Source organism: Phytophthora sojae (genome assembly GCF_000149755.1).
Source record: "Phytophthora sojae unplaced genomic scaffold PHYSOscaffold_3, whole genome shotgun sequence".
Taxonomy (NCBI): domain Eukaryota; phylum Oomycota; class Peronosporomycetes; order Peronosporales; family Peronosporaceae; genus Phytophthora; species Phytophthora sojae.
In genome coordinates, this window is record NW_009258117.1 from 832,887 (window position 1) to 853,789 (window position 20,903).

The 20,903-nt window shown below is 55.4% G+C and overlaps 11 protein-coding genes across 11 annotated transcripts; 4 read left to right on the plus strand and 7 right to left on the minus strand.

Moving 5' to 3' along the window:
- Nucleotides 1–177: 177 nt before the first annotated feature.
- Nucleotides 178–1,087, plus strand: PHYSODRAFT_297963 (hypothetical protein; the record flags this gene model as incomplete). The annotated part of the gene is made up of 4 exons (XM_009523802.1): nucleotides 178–308; nucleotides 471–539; nucleotides 824–1,042; nucleotides 1,075–1,087. 4 exons carry the CDS (start codon nucleotides 178–180, stop codon nucleotides 1,085–1,087), a joined length of 432 nt encoding a protein of 143 aa, XP_009522097.1.
- A 139-nt stretch (nucleotides 1,088–1,226) lies between these two features.
- Nucleotides 1,227–1,625, minus strand: PHYSODRAFT_493070 (hypothetical protein; the record flags this gene model as incomplete). The annotated part of the gene is made up of 1 exon (XM_009523803.1): nucleotides 1,227–1,625. One exon carries the CDS (start codon nucleotides 1,623–1,625, stop codon nucleotides 1,227–1,229), a length of 399 nt encoding a protein of 132 aa, XP_009522098.1.
- A 1,627-nt stretch (nucleotides 1,626–3,252) lies between these two features.
- On the plus strand, nucleotides 3,253–4,474 carry PHYSODRAFT_558142 (putative initiation factor; the record flags this gene model as incomplete). Its single annotated transcript, XM_009523804.1, has 4 exons — nucleotides 3,253–3,697; nucleotides 3,777–3,886; nucleotides 3,947–4,091; nucleotides 4,169–4,474. The coding sequence occupies exons 1-4, from the start codon at nucleotides 3,290–3,292 to the stop codon at nucleotides 4,472–4,474; spliced, it is 969 nt and encodes a 322-aa protein (XP_009522099.1). The 5' UTR covers nucleotides 3,253–3,289.
- Nucleotides 4,475–4,610: 136 nt separating this feature from the next.
- Nucleotides 4,611–7,318, minus strand: PHYSODRAFT_420509 (hypothetical protein; the record flags this gene model as incomplete). Its single annotated transcript, XM_009523805.1, has 6 exons — nucleotides 4,611–4,797; nucleotides 4,874–5,151; nucleotides 5,220–5,525; nucleotides 5,593–6,711; nucleotides 6,788–6,888; nucleotides 6,970–7,318. Coding segments are annotated over 6 exons (2,340 nt in total), but the record flags the coding sequence as incomplete, so codon positions are not given.
- Nucleotides 7,319–9,478: 2,160 nt separating this feature from the next.
- Nucleotides 9,479–10,246, plus strand: PHYSODRAFT_253450 (hypothetical protein; the record flags this gene model as incomplete). Its single annotated transcript, XM_009523806.1, has 1 exon — nucleotides 9,479–10,246. The coding sequence occupies one exon, from the start codon at nucleotides 9,479–9,481 to the stop codon at nucleotides 10,244–10,246; it is 768 nt and encodes a 255-aa protein (XP_009522101.1).
- A 160-nt stretch (nucleotides 10,247–10,406) lies between these two features.
- Nucleotides 10,407–10,799, minus strand: PHYSODRAFT_297967 (hypothetical protein; the record flags this gene model as incomplete). Its single annotated transcript, XM_009523807.1, has 1 exon — nucleotides 10,407–10,799. One exon carries the CDS (start codon nucleotides 10,797–10,799, stop codon nucleotides 10,407–10,409), a length of 393 nt encoding a protein of 130 aa, XP_009522102.1.
- PHYSODRAFT_327654 (hypothetical protein) lies at nucleotides 10,798–15,019 on the plus strand (the record flags this gene model as incomplete). Its single annotated transcript, XM_009523808.1, has 5 exons — nucleotides 10,798–11,072; nucleotides 11,756–11,954; nucleotides 12,018–12,451; nucleotides 12,700–12,883; nucleotides 14,711–15,019. The coding sequence occupies 5 exons, from the start codon at nucleotides 10,798–10,800 to the stop codon at nucleotides 15,017–15,019; spliced, it is 1,401 nt and encodes a 466-aa protein (XP_009522103.1).
- Nucleotides 15,020–15,082: 63 nt separating this feature from the next.
- Nucleotides 15,083–17,575, minus strand: PHYSODRAFT_297969 (hypothetical protein; the record flags this gene model as incomplete). Its single annotated transcript, XM_009523809.1, has 1 exon — nucleotides 15,083–17,575. One exon carries the CDS (start codon nucleotides 17,573–17,575, stop codon nucleotides 15,083–15,085), a length of 2,493 nt encoding a protein of 830 aa, XP_009522104.1.
- A 284-nt stretch (nucleotides 17,576–17,859) lies between these two features.
- Nucleotides 17,860–18,267, minus strand: PHYSODRAFT_285271 (putative ribosomal protein large subunit; the record flags this gene model as incomplete). The annotated part of the gene is made up of 2 exons (XM_009523810.1): nucleotides 18,242–18,267; nucleotides 17,860–18,155 (listed from the first exon to the last, which is right to left on the minus strand). Coding segments are annotated over exons 1-2 (317 nt in total), but the record flags the coding sequence as incomplete, so codon positions are not given.
- A 577-nt stretch (nucleotides 18,268–18,844) lies between these two features.
- Nucleotides 18,845–19,006, minus strand: PHYSODRAFT_433729 (hypothetical protein; the record flags this gene model as incomplete). The annotated part of the gene is made up of 1 exon (XM_009523811.1): nucleotides 18,845–19,006. A coding segment is annotated over one exon (162 nt), but the record flags the coding sequence as incomplete, so codon positions are not given.
- A 710-nt stretch (nucleotides 19,007–19,716) lies between these two features.
- Nucleotides 19,717–20,682, minus strand: PHYSODRAFT_327657 (hypothetical protein; the record flags this gene model as incomplete). Its single annotated transcript, XM_009523812.1, has 1 exon — nucleotides 19,717–20,682. The coding sequence occupies one exon, from the start codon at nucleotides 20,680–20,682 to the stop codon at nucleotides 19,717–19,719; it is 966 nt and encodes a 321-aa protein (XP_009522107.1).
- Between the last annotated feature and the right edge of the window lie 221 nt (nucleotides 20,683–20,903).

Consider the following 20,903-nt stretch of genomic DNA (forward strand, 5'->3'; position numbering starts at 1 on the left):
GCTTTTAGCTGTGATCTAATATACATCCAGACAGACCGCTACCCGCGGTTGATGCAAGCTTCTGGTGGGGTTGCTGCCTTCCTGCTCGTCCTGCCACTTAAGCGGGTGGTTAGACCTCGATCACTTCCCAAAACGCCTCGAGCAGCACAAGTCTTCTCAACCAGCCACCGCTCCACCATGCAGATGCTGCTCTTCCTCGCCACTCTCGTCCTCGCCATCGCCGGCTCGGCCATCTTCGCTGCGGGTCAAGACACGACCAAGGCGACGCTCTTCATCGGGTCGTCGCAGAACTCCGCGGAGAGCGTCGTGTGCCTCAACGGCCATTCGACCTGCCGTGCTCTGAGCGCGCTCGAGGAGGAAGAAGCCGAGAGCATCGTCCTCAAGCCGCTCAACGAGACGTCGGGGGACAAGGAGATCGTCTGCTTCGGCAAGTACTGCTGCACCCGCTGCTACCAGTACCGCAACCGCAGACTGGAGGAGGTCGTCGACGAGCACCGCCGCCTCGAAGTGACGGGCGAGAGTCACGTCCAGGACATCGCGTGCGTCAGTGAGCCCTGGGGGCTGCAGTGCAACTAACTGTCTGAGACAACCTCGTCTCCAAAGCTCATCGTTTGAGCCGAGCTTTCGCTGATCCGTTAGCATTTTCCACGTCGTGTTTGGGTAGTTAGTGAGTTGTGATGAAACCTAAATGCAAGTAGACGTTCTTCGTTTATGTTGACCTCTTTTGTCGTCCTTTTCTCCTTTCGTTCCTACGACACCAACTGGGTCCGCGATCGAAGCCTTAGCTTTGGTCAAAAATATCCGAAAACAGATATGGATCCAGGTTGTTTCAAGCCAACATTGTGGTGAAATCAATTCCAGCCAGCCTGGGCCACACCGCCAAACTGTTGTTCGCTGCAGTATTCTGGCAGCTATTTTTGGGGGGCTGTCGGTATCCGGCTGCGGTGCTGGAGCTGAAGCTTGTTTACGAAATAGCACCCCTAATTGTGGATATTTGCGCCGCTGTATGGGTACCTCAAGCGGTCTCGGTGTCTCAACAGCAGTAAGTTCTCGCGAGGACTACATGTATGATAGATCAAAACTTTGATAAAGAAGAAATGACTGTGGGCTTGTGAAGCGGACAAATAGACCTGGTGAGAACTGTATTGCATATACTTGCAAAATCGTAGCTGCTCCAGCTTGGTACTTGGGAACAGAGAAGTCCCGGGCAGTGCCAGTCAGTCAGATCAGTTGCACTGCAGCCCCCAGGGCTCACTGACGCACGCGATGTCCTGGACGTGACTCTCGCCCGTCACTTCGAGGCGGCGGTGCTCGTCGACGACCTCCTCCAGTCTGCGGTTGCGGTACTGGTAGCAGCGGGTGCAGCAGTACTTGCCGAAGCAGACGATCTCCTTGTCCCCCGACGTCTCGTTGAGCGGCTTGAGGACGATGCTCTCGGCTTCTTCCTCCTCGAGCGCGCTCAGAGCACGGCAGGTCGAATGGCCGTTGAGGCACACGACGCTCTCCGCGGAGTTCTGCGACGACCCGATGAAGAGCGTCGCCTTGGTCGTGTCTTGACCCGCAGCGAAGATGGCCGAGCCGGCGATGGCGAGGACGAGAGCGGCGAGGAACGAGGCCTTCTGCATGGTGGAGAGGAGAGGAGTGGGGTGGGGTGGGGTGGGGTGGGGGCTTGTGCTGCTTTTTGAAAGTGAGGAAGTGAGTGGTGTGAGTCCCCGCACGGTGGTCTCTCGTGCTGGTTTGACAACCGGTGTCGCCTACGTACTTTGGGTGGCCCGACGCAGTCTTGATACCCACCTGTGTGGATCGGAGGAAGGTAGCTCCAAACTAGTGGTACCTTTCAGCTTCTCCGGGTTGCAATAATCTAGAACATGGTAAATGGAAGAAGGCTAAGCCGGTAACTTGCATGTTGCGTGGCTGCTGTTCATGACGTGTGGGTGGTGGCGTCTAACGCATTGAACTGCAGTGCAATCCCCATCTAGTGTAGGGCGTTTTGCTGTTAGTGAAATTTACTAGACACTAACTCACTGTTAGCTGTACGTTTGCTGACTGTTAGTTGACGAGTTAGTAGCAAGAGAATAATCATGATATATATTAACCTTAAGGCTGATAGCAGTTCATGTCTTTCTTACCTACAGAAGAGATCTAAACACTCTGCGCCCTTGTGACCCGTCTTCTAGCGAAATATATTCGGGCCAGGCCGAATTCAGCTCTGCGTCTTCAAACTCGTCGATCATCTCGATCGGAGTGTGACGGGCCAGGTTCCAGGTCGGTCTTTCCCACCCTACCCGTTTTATCAGGTACAGTCGCTGCATATCAACAGTCTTACGTGCGTAGATGCTTTTAACAACAAATACAGCACCGCCATCGATGCTAATAGAGGATCTCGCCTCACTATCAGTTCTGTCCGCACGAGTTGGTCCTTAAAAAATAAAACACAACTTAACGGATGGGACTATCCGTTCTAGACTGGCACTTCAAGTAACTGCGGCTCTGGCGCTGCACTGGCATCTAGAGTAGACTTGGAGCGCGTAGATAAAGTTACTGAAGTGTAAAAATCTTTAGTAATTTCCGTTTTTGTGCAAAAATTAGGGGTGCTCGTTCGGCAAATACATGTTAGCAAAATTTACTAGACACTAACTAACTGTTATTTACACGTACAGCTGACTCTACAGTTAGTGTATACAGGGGCGGACCCAGAACCAAAATCTGAGGGGGGCTGGGCCAAAAACAGGGGGGGGGTAAGTCTATATGCGGCTCAAAAATAGGGGTCAGAAATAGGGGGGTAAGCGTGATGTCTTCCCAAAATCTGGGGGGGGAGCCGGTGCCCCCCCCTAGTTTGTATGTAGGTCCGCCCCTATTAGGGAGAACGCTATCCCCATCGCACCTGGACTTCATTCCACGCGTGGCGTTAAGGTCGTCCACGGTGTCGTGCCCCTGTCAGTAGCTGTGGGGCTCAGTGGTCTAAGACGATTCGTCTTCTTGACAAGCTCCTAAACTAACAAAATTGGTACTGTCCATTCCTCAAAACTCATCCACGGAGGAATAGCTATTGCAAATATTTGAAATAGGTATTGCTGATTTTGCGCTCTGTCCGGAGATTCGCCGCCTAGATTTCTGAAAAAAAAGTCATATTTTCCAATGACAATTTTTATCGAGCAGAAACAGGCTCGAGTGCACGATAAAATATCATTTTTGTCTAATCCGGCGGGAGGACACTGGACGCAGGTTTTTGTGGACACAAACTTGCGCCCATTTATTGACTGGCCCGGCCAACACTAGCGCGATCACCATGGCAGCGACGGAGCCGCAAGTGGTGGCGGACTTCCTGCGGTTCCTGGAGGACCCGGACGTGGCGGTGGCCGTGGCGGTCATCAAGGCGCTCACGGGCGTGATCACGCGCAGCGGCGCCAGCACCATGATGCAGATGGAGGGCGAGCTGCAGGAGGCGGCGCAGCAGCTGCGCGCCTTCCAGGCCGCGGACGACAACTCGCAGGCCACGCGCTTCCACAACTCGATCGCCACCACGGCCGGCTGTCAGCTGTTCCTGCGCTACGTGACGCGCACGTTCCTCGAGTTCGACGACTTCGACCTGTGCCGCTCGCAGCTCATCGACCGCGGCAAGCTCTTCGCCGAGACGTCGCTCTCGAGCCGCAAGCGCATCAGCGACGTCGGCCACAACTTCATCCGCGACGGAATGGTCCGTCTCTATGATCGATGGCCGATCAAACTGTCGTTTTATTTATTTATTTATTGATCTATTTTATTTATTATTGTAGAAAGTGTTGACGCACGGCAAGTCCCGCGTCGTGATTGCGTTGCTGCGCGAAGCCGCCAAGACCAAGAACTTCTCCGTCTTCGTGACGGAAGGAAGGAGCAATGCCTCGGGGTATGTAGCTCTCTTGGATTTTGGATTTTCCAGGGATTATTCTGATGGGGTTTTTTTCAGAGTTGGCACGGCGGAGGAGCTGGCGAAGGTGGGCATTCCCACTACGGTGATTCTGGACTCGGCGGTTGCCTACTACATGGAGCAGGTGGACATTGTCGTTGTCGGAGCTGAAGGTGTCGTTGAGAACGGCGGAATCGTCAACTCGGTACGGATTTCTTTTACTTTTGGAAATTGCTATAGTGGTGGACCTTCGAGCTGATGATATTGTTTTGTTACTATTAGATCGGAACGTACTCGACGGCGGTGATCGCGCAGGCGCTGAAGAAGCAGTTTTACGTGGCGGCGGAGAGCTACAAGTTCGCTCGGCTGTACCCGCTGACGCAGCGCGACGTCCCGCAGAAGCAGATGGCTGCTATCTCCGGAGACATCGCTGGTGGCGAGTCCTCGGATGAGACCATGAAGAACGTGACATTCGCCAGCCCGTTCTTCGACTACACCCCGCCTGGATACATCGCTCTGATGTTCACAGATCTGGGCGTGCTCACGCCGTCTGCGGTCTCCGACGAACTGATCAAGCTTTACCAGTAACCAAGTGGCAATAAGCAATCAGTTCACTTGTTCAGCCTATATTCAGGTTATGATGACTACTGTCCTTCTCCAGATCCAGCTCATGCCCACCTCACTACTTGGTGCCTCTTCTCTTCTTAACCGGCCTGGCTCGTTTCTTCTTGCTGCGGTGCTGCTTTTGCTTCCTTGCATTAGTCCCCGACTGCACTTCTTCGGGAGATGACGGAACAAATTGTCGGACAACGCCTTTAATCGCCTCGTATCCTGGATCCTGTTTCGCTTCTGGCACTCGCAGCCACGCATCCCAGACTTCCAGCATTCTAGCTGAAGCACGGTCTTTAAATCTGGCATTGCAAAGCGCGAACGTTTTGTTAAATTCCCATGGTCGAAGTCAGCAAGTTTATAGTAAAACGAGTGTACCTTGTTGAGTCCGCCACACCTTTCCCGACGACATCATTGAGGAATGGGTCATTTGAGCCAGAGAACTCCTTGTTGGACTTCACCATTTGCGCGTACGCGAGTCCCAAGTTCTTCAGGTTCGAGGCCGGGTTCCAAAACTGACGTGGCTCGAACTGGTACGAGATTTCCATCGGCTTGGCTGCTTCGCTGAGCAGAGACAGATTCCCGGGGTCTTCTGCTATGGTCCGCTCCAGCAGGTAGGTGGCCCAGTTGAGCTCTTTCATGCCGTGGTCACGAGCCTAGCCACGATTCAGACAATATGAGAAACAGCATCCAAACGAAGCAGCCAACACCACAGTACACTCACGATGGTCCACTCCCACGTCTCATCATTGTATAATTCTTCTGGTGGCAGCACCGGAAGGCGCTCGCGGATCGTCGTCTTGACCTTCTGCTGCGACGAATACCACCTTTTCAACGGCGGAATGGTTGCTGATAGACTCTTGAACTCGTCGAGCAGTCCGAATGGCACCAAAGTATACTTCTGGTTGAAGTCTTGGTCGTTGTAGCTTAGTTTTCCGCCCAAAAAGATACGTGCCTGCTTGTTTGAAGGCTGGTGAGCTAAATCGCCAATATTCACGTCTAAGAGTTGAGCCATGCTGAAGCCATCACCCTAACGCACCAACAAACTGTTAAATATTTTGGCAAGCACTGCATAAATCATAGCAAAACATGCTCACCGCGGAACCAAACGGAACGAGTCTGGATCCTGGAAACTGTAGATTGGGGTAGTGATTGTGCTTCGTTGCGAACCAATTGTAGGTCATCATGGAGAGGTTGAGGATCGTAACATCCGGACGTCTTAGCTCACAGCGTTGAAAATACCGTAGCGAAGTCCACTGCAGATCAAAGTTCACGAACAGAATAGCGTCCTGAGGTAGTGGGTCCAGCAGTGCCTGGGCATAGTTTCGAATGTAAAATGCTTGACTTTGATCGCAGAGTTCGTGCCATCGCCAGATCTGCACCGCAATGAGGGCTAAACAAGCCACTTGGCAAACCGTAGACGCCACAGATTTCGCCACTTTGGAGTTTCGACCGACCACTTGAGAGAATAAATTCGCAATATACCCCAGACCGATGCCAAACCACGTGAATACCACAACATTCGGCTGCTGCCAGAAGCGCATCTGGACCCCGTAGATGAGGCCTTCGCTGATCGGAAGGTTCGCCAGTGAATGGAAGACGACCATGTAAAACGAATACATGGCAATCATAAACCATCCAAGCTTGCAGTTCATGCCAGCGCTACCTCGTAGAGTTTGCAGAATGCCGACAGCTATCACCGGAAAGGCGAGCCGGAGGGGGATCTCTCTATCGGACAGGTCAACGCCATACAGATATAACCGCGTCCACAAATCTTCGTTGGCTTCATTGCTCGCGTACAGGCGGAAAGTGCCATAGTCTACTCGACAAATATGATGAATCAGCCCCGCCAGCGTCGTGACATCCCCCCATGATCCAGGCTGTGGGTTCCAGATTGCGGTGATCGGCATGTAGATATACGGCATCAAACCCAGAGCAAATGCCCCAGTAAACTGAGCGAACTCTTTCCACCACAGTGTCCTTCTTCTGCTCCACAGCACCCACGCAATAATTGGCAGCTCGAACAGCACAATGGTGTGCTGGTTGCACATCGCCAACCCACACGCAAAAGCTCCCCACAACGCCGACCTCATATCTTGGCAGCGCGTGTACCGCAGCAACAGGTACACCACCAACGCTGTGAAGGCGTTATTGAGTGCGAACACTTCAGCCCCCACCGCGTACGTCCAAATAAGCGGTGAAAATGCGAACAAAGCCTGAAAACAACAACAACGGCCACGTTAGTCGTCTAAAAAGCATCCACCCAGCCAGCAACTATAATGCTAAACGTACAGCCGCAGTGAAAGCTGCAACACGCCGTCCCGCCCACCCAGTTGGCGCCATCCAGAGCAGCAAACTCAGATAAATAAGCACCACCGCCACTGTATCACACACTACAGAACAAAGGCAATTTGACACAATATGAGCCAACTAGAAATACGTTTACACTTGCGCCAAGCAAGCTTTGCTCTCACCAGCCGAGAAGAAGTTGGCTCTCCACGCCGAAGTCTCCCCGAACGGCAAAAACCTCGTGAAGACGTGGACGACCATGTTGAAGAGCGGGTATCCAGGTGGGTGCGAGACCCCCAAGTGGCACGACTCGGCCACGAGCTCCCCGCTGTCGCCCCCCGCCACGGACGGGTAGAGCGTCAGCGTGTAGCCGAGCAGCGTCCCCGACGCGAGCAACGCCACAGCCGCCACGTCGCCCGTCGAAAGAGCGGATTGCGCAGGTGGCGTTGCATTGCTGTCGGGCTTGTGGACAGCGTCGCGCGAGGCTGCATCGGCAGGAGGGACGGCGGCGCGAGGGTCCTTACGACGCCTCATGCTGGTCAAAAACTGGAAGGTGCAAAGATACGCTTTCCGTCTAAGTACGATTTGGTACGACGCTTCTGTTGGAGCGCTGGCAGCGAAACTGAGTGAGTTCGCAGGCAGACAGACATCACAAGCCACGGACCGAGATGTGGCTAGACCTTGCTGGCATCGTTTACCTGCTGTGACGCGTAGCTAGAACTTGCGCTTATGGTACTGTAGCTCCGAGCTACAATACGCGCATGTGCCACCACTGCTGTGCTTCACCTAATGCTCCGCATGGAGAGCGCATACGTCTACAGTACGAACTGGCACCGATATTGGCGGGATGTGCAGCAGCCCGCTTGACTACATGAAGAACCCACTGCAGACATTATTGCCGCCATCGGACGGGCCAAGTGGACACTGGAGGGAGGAGGGGCTCGTTTCACATTTACCTTGACACACGATCGGCGGCAGCAATGCATGCGCAGCTTGACGATCCGAGCCTTGGGCTGCCGTCCGAGCTGCGAGCTGCACACTAGAATCGAGCACCCAGCGACACCTCCAGCGCAACGACGAGTGATCCATCACCACCTAGCGCCATCTTGCGCTTCCGCAGTGTCGACAATTCGCGAGGCGGGCAGCGCAACTATCAGCCCTCGTGTCAGCACATACACTTCAACCGAAGCACGTCGGAATTCCCGATGCCGGGGTGTCACCAAACACCCTTGCCTTGCCTTGCCAGTACTTGTACAAGCGGATAGTGAAACGCAAGCCGTTTCACATCGTCCCGAGCCTACCGGCGGACAGCTTGGAGTCCAATCGTCCAACTTGGACGACGTGCTGGCTGAGGAGACTCGCGCCAATGGCCAAGGGGCAGCAAAGCCTCGCCGGGCTCCTGCAAGCTGCCGACAGTGGGCTTGACGCCCGAGCGCGATTTCGTGGTGGCCCGTGCCGCCCATCCTCCGAACCGTGTTGACGAATGCCCCAAGCACCAATGGCTGACCGTCAAACGTGTGGCCGCGAGCGCAGATTGAACATCAAACCAGCTGGCCGAGCTGGGCGGGGCCCGTCGCGTCGCCCGCGTCACTGCTCGACGAACGACCACAGCTTGCCTGTCACCGTCGGAAATCGGGGCATGCGCTGCTCGCCGTGCAGCGACGGCGGTCGTTATCTGCTTGCGCTCGGGTGGGCGGCACTGCAACTTGCAGCCGTGAGTAGCGGCGGTTTGAGCGGGAGGAACCGTCTACGGTTTTACGGACTAACTTTGCCCAAATTTTGCTAATTCGTGGCGCTAAACACGGCGTCGGGGTGCTTTAACCTTGAAGTTAGCGTCGTGACCACGAGCCGCGAGGCAAGATAGCGCAGCGCAGGCCTCGCTCGCCTCAGAATGGCGGCGAAAGCCCCGCGTAAAACGGCGTGTTACCCAATGCGTGCTACCCAACACAAGCAAGCAGTCCTTTTGCGATCGGAGCGGCGATTGAACTTCAAAGTCGCAATGACGAAATAATCCACGGGCTTCTTTTCTCGGGCTGACGCCTCGAGGCTGAGGACGCTTGCCCTTCAACCAGCGTTGAAACGGATCGATGGACCGTTGTTTTTCGCCACTAGCGCCCGGGGCTGGTCGCTCCTCGGCACCGACTCAAACAGCCCAGCACCGGTAACGGCTGCAGCCAGAGCGACAGCCACTAGGCCGCAGCCTGCTTGGCTCGTTGGCGACTTCAATTTGCCACCACGCAGAAAAAAGAACCGCGCAAATAGAGACGCGCTTCAAGACCACCACAAATTCCGCCGTGAAGAACGCCGGAGAAATCGCAAGAAAGCGTGCGCTCGCAGTTGTTGTGTCTTGTGTCTTGTGCTCATGGAGCTCCTTCGTCTTGGAAGGCCCAGAGGTGCAGGCATCGCGGCCGCAGGGTTGAGGAGTCGGCCCGCTTTGCTGCAAGCGCGACCCTTTTCTGCCGATAGTCCGGCGGTTTGCTTTCCGCTTGGTCGAGGCGCAAGGTTGAACTTTGCCGTGCGGTGCCGCGTCTCTGACACGCGCGCCGAGACAGTCGACGCCGAGGCCCCACTTCAAAATCTGCGCTGGAAGACGCCGTGTGCCCGTCAAAGGACAAACATACACCCCCACCACCCCCACCACCACCAGCGCCACAACTCAATTTGACCCGCACATCGATCGATTCATTCACCCCCATGGAGACCATCCTCGCGCCGTCAATGGACCTGCAGGGCCTGTGGAAGCAGCCGCCCTCGCCCGCGCTCAACGCGGCGGCCGCCTCGCCCAACGCCAAGAGCAGCCTCGTGCGCCTGCCCAGCCTCTTCGCCATGACCGCCAGCCCCACGACGACGACCGAGTGGTCGCCGCGCCTCGTGGGCATGAGCGACGTGCTCAGCGCGCAGGTGTCGCCCCTCAAGGAGAAGGGCCTGAGCCGCCTGCCGTCCATCGGCGTCATGATCAACCGCGGCGACGCCAGCCCCGAGAGCCTCAGCCCCGTGCAGAAGCACTGCATGGACCTGTACAAGCAGCTGCAGGCCAAGTCCCCGCGCCAGCCCGAGACGGAGCTCAACAGCCTGCTGGCCGACGCGGCCGTGAGCCAGCTGGCCGAGCAGCAGCAGAGCCGCGTGTCCAAGGCCGACCGGGCCAAGCGCGCCAGCAACGCCAAGCTCTGCGGCATGGCCGAGTGCAACAAGCGCGCCAAGGCCGGCGGCTTCTGCATCGCCCACGGCGGCGGCCTGCGCTGCTCCGAGGCCGGCTGCACCAAGCACGCCGTGAGTCTCGGGCTGTGCATCAGCCACGGCGGCGGCAAGCGCTGCACGGTCGAGGGCTGCCTCAACGCCTCGCGCAAGAACGGCGTGTGCTGGAGCCACGGCGGCAAGCGCCTGTGCAAGCTCGAGGGCTGCAACAAGGGCCCCAAGTCGGGCGGCTACTGCTGGAGCCACGGCGGCAAGATGAAGAAGTAAGAGGGCGTCCGGCCGGCCGTCAACCCACCCGCATATTTATCCGTCGAGTTTTGGATGGAGAGAGACGCCGCCAGCACTAGGCAGGCAACCAGCAACGTGTACATTGGTATTTTGACGTATTTAAGAAGCACAGCCATTTATCCTTCCTCCCCATTGCCATTCACTTTCCTTCGCTCCTCCGATCTCTCTCCTGCTGCTGCTGCTTGTCGACGTAAGCGCCACGCCAGTTGCTTGCCGTTTTAACTTGCAGCTCGGGCAGGACCGACCGACAGACACGAACGCAACAGGCAGAGGGCGACCGCCACCATACGCGCATTCGCCTGGCGTCCAAGGCCGCCCGTATTCGCAGGAAGCGCATGGCGCGGTCACCTTGCGCCCCAAGCAGCGTGCTGACTTCTTGAAGTTCACGAAGCACCATTACGGTATCATCTATGCCCCCTTCAATCCGGGACGGTGACGCCGGCGCATTGCGCACCAAGCAGAAATCCAATTTCTTCCTCCCCAGACCGCGCGCTAGGCTTTCCCCACACGTTCTCGCCGTCAGCCCCGTCATGTCACGAAGCCCTTGGGCCGAGGTGCTTGCCTCCATTCACGGCGGCACCACGACCTGGAAGGAGGAAGCATCTCCGCCAGTCGACGACGAATGCCTCATCACATTCGGGGCGCGGCTCTGTGCGCCGGGCGGTTCGGGGTTCAACTTGTGTGGACCCCCAAAACTGAAGGCAATTCCGCCGCTTCCTATCGACCTGCTTACCGCGACCGTCCGTCGGTGTCGTGCTCGCAGTGGCTGGCTGGCTGACTGGCCGGCAGCCGCTGGCGTGCAGCAGTGCAGGCTGCAGCGGCACCGTACTGGGGTGGGGGGAATTTGTGGTGAGGATTCTGAACGAAACATCCATTTTGTAGAAGCTCCAAGCGAAGTTGCAGCTTCGATCGTGCATGTAATACTGTAAAGCTTAAGGAGGCACTGCTGAGCGCTTCAAAGCGACAAACTCACTCACATTCCACCGCATTTACCGAGCGCAGCCTTTAGTGCCGATTGCGTCCATGGTTACTGTCTGTCAGACAAACTTTGTCTTAGTCAGGGCCAACAATGTGTAGTCTTCAACGTGGTCAAGACTCTAGGCTGGGTTCGCCGCGGTTGTAAGCACTGGTGAAAAGAGAGAGCGGATTCATAGCAGTACCTAAGGTATGCGGAACCAATTCGCACCGATGGTTCATCGCGCTCCATCGGATGGGCTCCATCATGGAGCACTTCGCCCCAGTTTCCGCTGCCGAATGGACCGAACAAGCTCTCGTATGGGACGAGGCCCACTTTTTAAGCGCTTCGACTTCGAGCTTTACTTACCTCCAGCCAGCAATAGTTCTTCCGACTGTCACTTTCCAGTTTACCAGCGTTGCCGATAGCCTCCACCCGACGTGTCCTGGCTGGCAACGATGGAAGCCTTGGTCGCTCAAATCGACTCCCTGCTCATGGAAGTCCGACTCAGCAAGACATCGATGCTCGTTCAGGACGACAGCATCCACGGGCTTACGCACCGAGTGGGCTGAGCTCACCCGCGTCGTGAGCGGGCTGACGCAAAATCCGTCCTACGCTCTCGTGAACCGCGTCGTGGATTTCGCCTGCCACTGTCTGGTGAAGATCGACTTCGTCGACGGGAGCGGCCACGCCACGGGCTTCCTCATCTCCTTGGATGGCTTCGTGCTCACTGTCCGCTGGCAGTCTCTGGATCAGTCAAGGAGGCTGTCGAGTGACTTTTGACGGCCAATCGAGTACGCGAAAGACTTCGAAGAGCGTGACCTGACACTGCTGAAGCTGCAGGGGCTGACCGATGCCCCATACCTGCAGCCAGTCGACACGCTGCAATGCGCCGACTCTGTGGCATTGATCGGCTTCGGGCTTCACGCGGAGGATGAACCGCCAACGCCAATCGTCACCACGAGCTGGGTCAGCAATGGGGTCGTCCCCGTTGACGCGGACTGGATCACCATCGGTACCTACCACAACTACGAGGAGGAGCCGAAGCCGACGATGCGGTCGGGTGGGCCTGTGATGGGGCTCAGTGAGGAAAACTTCGTGGGGGTCATGACGAGCGGCAAAGGCTGCAAGATGGTCGCTGAGGGGCTGGGAGGGTTCTGCCCCGTGACGGCCAAGTCGGCCATTTGGGGGGAGATCGAGAACGAGATGCAGCGATGCCGTGAGAAGCAGTAGGCGGGCTGAAAAGTAGCCGAGCTCACAAAAGGTGTGATTTGATCGTCTTTGGGTTACAGCTATTACCCGTGTGCTTCAACCTTATAGTTTATTGATTTTGAGATCCGCTCAGGTACTGACGGCAAGTTTTGACTTGCTCGTCAATAAACTTCAATCTGGCTGAAGGAAATCAAAAACCATCGTTTCCTAGCTTACCAGTCACTTTAGGCAGGCCGATGGACACCTGGGACTGAAAACGTAACAGAGTGTACTATCGAAGGTCAAGGAAGAAGATGGTGCAGTTGTACTGCGCGATCGTGAACGTAGCGGCGGGCCCGTTTCCAGTGGAGATTGACGAAAACGAAATAGCGGAGAACTTGAAGAAGGAGAAGCTGGGTCAAGTGCATACAGAAGACCAGAATGGCCACGTGCATGTCCTTGTGGAGCTGGTACAGCACCCCCCACGACTAGCGGGACCCGATGTGAATGTTACCTCAGCTGACGATCTCCTCGCCTTCTTGGAACGTGAAATGAAAGACTGCGATGCCATTTCGTCGAGCGCTCGCCTCTTGGGCGATGAAAGTCTGCGATTTTCATTGACTGGGCGGAAAGAAGCGGTCGAAGCAGCGTCAAGTCGCTACAGGAATATCATCAATAGTGCCGAGAATCACACATCGGGTGCCATCGAGATTCCTGTTTGTTCTGGCATTTCTGGAATGGGCAAAACTCGCATGCTGGAAGAAAGCAGGACGATTCAGAGGAGCGATCCATCTCCAGTGTCATTGTTCCGTACGGCGGCGCTTTTGGACCCCAACCAGTGGAGACGTCGATGCCGATCGAAGCTTCGTTCTCGTGGCAGCTGCTGTATCGATTTTTTCTCGAAAATAATTGCTCGCGTTCATTCTGCGAATGGTTTCGATGGCGACTGCCGCCTACTGGAGGCCAGCTGACACTTCCTACAGCCTTTGAAGTGATTAAGCGCAAGCTCCGTAGAGGTTCACAGGATCAAGCCTCACCGCTGTATCTCTTCCTTGGCGTAGACGAGTACCAAAAGATTGATCAGATCGAAGCTTCGCGGACGAATTTTGAGATTTCACTTCTGCATGAGCTCGTGGGGGCTGTCGGAGATTTTCTGTGCTCTCAGCCGTCGACGCGTTTGATTGTGCTGCCCATGTTTGCCGGGACAGATTGGAGCATTACTCAAGCGAGTAAAATTTATTCGGCTGTCGTGACAAAGCAGCTTCCGACGCCTCTCCTGTCAATCGATCAAATGTTCGGCGTGCTGAGGTCCGATCCAAGTTTCGCCGACATGCTGGGATATGCCGTAGTTTGCCGCTATCTGCTCACTCTTGGAGGTATTCCGCGGTGGGGTTTCGATTATTTAACGTCGTTGAAAAAAGTGGCGACGCTCCATCTGTGAGTTTGGACACTATCAACCGTAACTTCAAGGAAGTCTACGAAGCAAACGTTGACAAGTTCTTGGAGATTTTATCCCCTGAACAGTGCACTCGTTTGGCAGCCGCTGCTATAGCTGGGCAACCAATCTCCCCAAGTGCCACGTTCGATGGAGATGTTGCGTGGTCAAGACTTCGAGACTCTTCTCTATGTCTGCTGGCTCCGAGCTCAGGAGGTGGACGAAGGATGGATGTCCACGTCCCTTATGCGTTGCTGCAGAGGGTTGGAATGCTCCGTGATCAGCTGACGGCCCGTACAGACAAGGCCTTTGCGAGGTCTTTACATTATATGAAACAGTTTGTGGACGACCCGATGTTCTCACTCCAAGCGTGGCAGTTGTGGGAAAACTTCGGAGCTTGTTTCTATGCTGTGAGAATTAACGCGCTGCTGGTGCTTGGACGCACTTCGGTCACACTCGGGGAATCGCTGCCTGGTGCGCGGATGACCAAAGAGACGGAAGATATTTCAGTGAAACTTGTTCCTACGCGAGTATTCCGAACGAATGCAACATTTGGTGCGTCAACAAGTGAACGTATTCCGGAGAAATGGAGCAGGCTGTACCGAGAGGACTGGACGTCACGTGGCTGCATTGTTGTGAACGGGAATAGCGGGATCGGTGTCGATATTTTCTTTGCGCTTGAGGACGCTTCAAAACCTGGGAAACTTGTTGTCTTCGTCGACGAGAGAAGACGGTACTATGGTAAATTTCACCCAAGCCACGCCAATCTTTACCTTTACTTAGCAAGATGACGTCGCTACCAATATTTATTCAAAATCGGGGCACGCATTTGGTGCGAGGGGTGATGAATTGCGTGGCCAAGTCGAATCTTACGGAGTACAACGTGCCTCAAGGCTGCTTCCTCATGAGTCGAGACGAGACGGCCAGATTCCACGGCACATTGGCGCACCGTCCAGCGTGCTCGCCCATGGTCCCAGTCCACTCGGTGTCTAAAACCGCGCTCAAAACTATACTGGAGGGCGACCCGAAAGCAGTCGATGAAGTTGCTGGTGAGATTCGGAAGAACAAGTCGTTGAAGTTTCGAAGCGCTGATGACCTGGTTAGACATTTCAGTGAAACCAAGGGGGTGAAGGTTACGGTCGATGCTCAGTTCGCTCAATTTGCGAGGTAAGAGACGAATAAAATATTGTGTACGTACTAGTTAATCATTTGTTGCCTCTGGTGTATTTCATGTTTACAGCCACGTTGAGACTCCAGTCACAGGGTCATAGAGGTACGCTCGTTGGTATTCCTCGCTCCAATATTGCACAGGACTGCCATTCTGAGGTGTTGTCGCGTCTGGCGATTGTTCTTGCCATCCACCGTCGATAGTGGCACCATCAAGCGAGAAAGCGCTAGCCTCCGTCATGTTGCTGTCTAAGCTCAGAACTTGTGGCGAGCTTAGCGAGGTTTGCAGCGAGAGTTGTCGCGTTGCTAAAGTTGCAGCTTTTGCTTCTTGTTTCTTCTTGCGCTGCTGCGACTTCTCCTCCAAGAACTTATGCACGAGAACGCGTTGTTCTCTTCGTTTGATGTCCACTCGAAGCAGGATTCTGTACCGGTGAAGCATGCGTCTACCGTCGCGTTTGCCGATCATCCGCTTGAACATGCGCTGGATGGGGCGTGCAGCTCGGTTTTCGACCTCAGAACGGCGTTGTCGCTCGATGAGCTCGGCCAAGGCGCTAGATCGCCTCATGTGCTCTTGTTTCCTCGCAGAATACGCTCTCCAGCAGCGTGCAATCATCCTAACAGCATTGTTGCACCGTGGAAGCTCTTTGGCTAGTAAGCGAGAGATGAAGCGCCAATTATCCTGACAGAGGCGTCGATGCCATCGCTGGATAGTTGCAGCAGCCGAAATCTGCTCCAACACGTAAATGACCGAAGTCCTTCGAGGTGCGGGGATGCTTTGTCGGCTGTGAAGACGTCGTACCCAACGTTGGAGAGTCCTCGCTGCAGTGTCACGCCGACGGAAACGCGCTCCGAATACGGAATTGTGCCATTTCGCCAGAATCCCCCCACGTCGTAGGAACTTCTGGATTGTTGTTGCTGCTGAAAGTTTGCGTTGCTTGTCCTCCTTGTACGCAGAATAGCGCCTCCACGTCGACTGGATCACGAGAATTGCGCTCTTGGCGATAGGAAAGCGGAACTTTACACGAAAACTTTGCCCAAGATGACGAGCGCGCAAGTACAGCGGCCGTGTGGAGTCCCGAATCACACTCCGGATCTTGCGCTGCTCCTTCATTCGTCTGAAAGTGCGCTGCAAGCAAGAGGCTGCCAGTTCACGGTTCAATAGCATCATGCGTCTGTCAGCTCTTGCAGCCACACGGCGGTGAGCAGCTCGCCAGTCGTTCTGGATGCGTGCAGCACTAATATTTCTCCTCTTTTTGTCAAGACGACACTGAAACCCTCGGTGGTGGCGCTGGATGAGCAGTACAGCATCCATAAACTCGACTTGGTCGACAAAGTACCGCACCATTTCGAGCGGCAATTCATAGTCTCGCCATGTTTTATACGAAGCCCAAGCGCTTTGAATCCGTCGTGCTTGTCGTTCTCGACTTCGGTCGAAAAGGTTAGCAATCGCCTGTGCGCGCTTACGAGCTCGCCGCTTGGAATACGAGCGGTAAGCTCGTTGCAGGACTTTTGCAGCGTTTTGCCGTCTAATGAATCCATTATGCGCTGTGCGCCACATTTCAACCCGTTGGATAGTTCTCGCCGCAGCTTCACAGCGACGCAGTTGAACTGTTCGACGATGGCGACGGTATGCTCTTTGGATGATTCTAGCATTGTGCTGCATCTCCTCAAGAGCTCGAATCAATGCTTCTTGCTTAGCGACAGACTCTCGTTCTTTGCGACGATAGTGAAGAAATCGAGCAACGCGCTGAATGGTGATGGCTGCAGCCATCTCTTCGTCCGATTGGCACTCCAACACCCACCGTCGCCAGCAGTTAAACCTTCCAGACACACGATCGATGGACACTTTCTCAAGCATTGCAATAAGTCGGCGTGACGCACTCAGCTGCAGCCTCTCCTTGCGTTGGGCTTCGAGTAGCTTACCGTACCAGATCATCAACGCTTTCCGCAGCATAAAATTGATGCCGACATGAACGACTGCAGTCTTGAATAGCTGCTGGCGAAGAGGACGTGAACACTTGGTGTTGGCGAGCTTTAGCACTGGAAAGTGTCCATGAATCCACTGAATTTGGGTCTTCAATCTGTCTGCATCCCGTTGAAGCTGGGAGTTTGTATGCTGCAATCCCGAACGCAACTGACCAAGTTGTTGCTCATCGGGAATTTTAGGACAGAGCTCTCCGTTCCCTTGGTTTCCAGCCGGCGGTTCATGCACAACCGGGTGTGAGTTATCTCTTGACCGAGCAACTTCTGCTGGGATCGGGTCCAGCTTTCGACAGCGCTTGCGTCTGACACCAACGTCTTGCTTGAATCGGAGCCCAACTTGAAATGGAGGCGAATCATTCGACCGATGCTTGGATCGAGCTTTCCTAGGTAGACGTGGCATTCTTCCGTAAGGGCTGATGATCTCGTCGCAAGACTCTTCTTCATACTGCACGTTTTGCTGGCGTAAAACTCCTTGCAGTGACTTCGCAGTCAAAATTCCGGGGGCCACCTTCCCTTCATAAATGGTGGCCGTGTTCAAGCGAGCTGTGGTCGCTACCGAGTTGGTGCAGTGGAGCATTATACACTTTGCGACCGAAGCCCATACGTCGCTTCATGATAAGAACGCAGCTTAGCTATTCCAGGAATTGATAACACTATTTTGTATCAATGTCAGGGACCTTGTCGCTAATACCGCAGCAAATATGCCATCCTGTAGTCAATGACAACGCAGCAGTATCGCGTGTACGGACAGAAAGAGCCTGGATGGAGCCTCCGAAGTTGTGAGCTCATATTACTGGGGACCCAGCAGTCCCCGTAACTACACTGGAAGAAATCCGTCGCCTATCCCATCAGTTCTCCGAGCGCAGGATGTCCGAGTCGCCGGCGTCCAGGATGCACATGCACGACACGCGGAAGTACTTGCCACAGGCCGTGCCCAGGTCGTTGTTGGTGCCCGTGAAGTGGTGCACGCCCGTCTTGGCCAGCATCGAGTAGTACTCGACCTCGGACTTGCGGAGCGGCGGCGTGTTGTTGGCTAGGATCACGAGCTTGGCCTTGCCGCTGCGCAGGTGCTTGAGCGTCTGCTTGTAGCCCAGAGCCACCTTGCCCGAGCGCATCACCAGCTGCAGGCGCGAGTTGATGTTGTCCGCGGACTTCTTCTGCTCGCATGGAGGCGAATTTCAAGTTGTAAATTTCATGAATATGTTGTTATAGTGTTATTGGTGCATTGCCATGAGGTTCGTACCGACTTCTTCGAGGCAACCATCTTGACGTTAGTTAGAGGCGATTGATTCGATGCTTCTCAGCTGCTGGACGCTCCACAGAATGAGGCACCACCGGCGGCCACCAGTGCGGAGACCGTGGCGGTAGCAGTTGATTGGCTAAAATGGGTACAAATGTTCTTAACCAATGATAGTGAGGTATATCAGGTACTTCAGTTTTGAAGTTCTCAAAACTGACAGTGACCGTTGAAGATTCAAGAATTGTGTCGAGCAAATGAATGCACAAGGAAGTACTTGTTTATAAATTAAAGCTGTTGTGGGGTGAACTCGGTAGGCGTCTTCCCACTTGACGTGCCGATTCTCGACGCGGCTTCATTGAAATTTCGTTGCGCCGGCGAGGTTCGTGTAGTTTACAGTGTGATCATCAGAGGAGGCTGCTGGCACGCACTCAGACCTAGTGCCAACTAGGCCTTTTGCGCGCGAGGTACTGTGGCGAGCGCCTTCTTGCTGCTCGGCCGTGCTTCTCCTCCCCATTCCTGAGATTGCAGCAAACAGAGAAAAATAAACACGTCAGCAGAGCGTTAAGCAGCACACTCCACGTGATGGTATGATGGCAATGCAAGCAGCCGTACCGGGATGATTGGCCCAAGGTCAATGTCATCCGTCTCCAAGCTGGCGACGCTGTGCACGGCGGGGATCATGTGGTCGAAGAGGAACACGAGCGCGCTCGTGAGCTGGCCCAGCGCGGCGTCGCCGAGCTCCATGGGGGTGTGCGGCTTGTACAGCATGACTGGCTTGGTTGCTGCTGCTGACTGCTCTGTGGCTGTCCTTTGCTTGGTTGTTGTTGTCCTTGACAGGTCTTGGCAAATTGGGAAGTGAGACTTGGCTTGCGCCGCCAGCCGCCAGCGAGCGAGCGAGCCATCTTTGTGAATTTGCATACGTCGACGCCCGCTCGCCGCATTAAGAGAAGGCGCTGCTGGATCGCGGTGTCTTCTTTTGCGCGGCGCTTGCTCCGCAGGTCTTTAGCGCCGTGGTGCACTGGTGCAACGACATGGAAGCGACGAACGTCAACTTCAGCTTGGGCGGGCCAATCGGTGCGCGCGCCGCAGCAGAGTATCGGCCAATGGTAGCTTGCCCGAATATCTGTTGAAATCTCAGACTTTGCGAAACACTTGCGCTCAGTATGCACGGTAGGCCTTCAACGAATAGCAGTGCGTGTACGTGAAGTAACCTTTGCAATCGATGGAGTTCATAGCGCTGTGAGTGTACAGTAGAGCGTGCATGCGTGCACGATACCGAGCCAAATACTGCATGTTGTGCTGTCCAAACACGCAGTATTTGCCTCGAAGTACGTCAGTCGGATCTCATCACGACAGCTAAGATTAAGCAGCTTCTGGTAGGCTTGTAACGATGGAATTCAAATGCATTTTTAACGCAAAGCGCTTCGCAGCGGTGGACACGGCGCTCTAGCTTGCCTGTTCACCGAGGCCTGGCGCGCTTACTGCCAGACCTTCTTGGGCTTCCAGTGGAAGTTCTCGTACAGACGCAGCAGGTTGCGCTCGAGCATGGCCACCGTGACCTTGCCCACGAGCGGCACGTACTGCACGCCCTTGATCTTGAGCAGCTCGGCCTCATCCACGTTCTTGAAGGACGCGACGTTGATCACCACCGTGTTCTCACTCACCCACTCGAGCGGCAGCTTGTAGCTCTTCACGGGGACGCCGGTGATGATGACGCGGGACTTCTTGCACGCCGACTCCTGGGTCTCCTCGCTCGGGATGAGCTTGCCGCGGCGGAACAGGTAGAGCGAGTCGATGTCGGCGCTGTACACGTCGGCACCGTCGTTAGCGAGCATGGCGGCCAGCGGGCGGCCCACAATGTCACTGCGGTTGATGACCGTGATGTTGACGCCCGCGAGGTGGTCGCCATCGGGCTTGGACTTGTCGTAGATGCCGATGTGCTCGAGGATCTTGACGATGGCCAGCGGCGTGCAGGGCAGCACGCACTTCTGCGTCTGCTCGTCGTCCACGTAGCGGATATTGCGGTAGAGGTTTCCGCGGTAGAACTGGCACAGACCCTCCACGTCCTTCTTGATGCTGATGCTGTCGCGCAGGAAGTCGTCCATGGTGCCGCCGAAGAAGCTCGGGAACGGGCCGAAGCACGGGTAGTACACCAGGATGCCGTGCACGTCCGGGTCGTGGTTGGCCTTCTCCAGCGCCTCCAGCAGCTCGTCCTTGGGCACCTCGCGCAGCTCGTAGCGGATGCCGTCGCGCGCGCAGGCCTTGCCCGTCCACTCGGCGTACTTCTTGGCGGCCGGGTCGCCGTGGGCCAGCAAACCCACGAGCTTGGGGCCCTGGCCGCCCATCTCCGTGTCGATGTACTCGCGCACGGCCAGGCTGAAGGGCTCGGCGATGGTGGACGCGTTGAGCTTCACGCCCGCGGGGGCAGCGGCGGCGTCGGTCATGGTGGCAATAGTGACTTCAGGTGTGCGGCTGACGTCGGTTTGGCGGATGGCTTCAAGGCGGATGCGTCCCAGCCAGCGGAAACGGCTGTACCGGCGAAGTGGTACAGCCAGTACCGATGATACCGGTTATTGGGGACGCTACAGCTGGTTGAAGCTAAGAACTAAGAATGCAAGCTGCGACGGTCCCCCAAGCAAATGGCTGGCACGCGTAGAGCGCATGG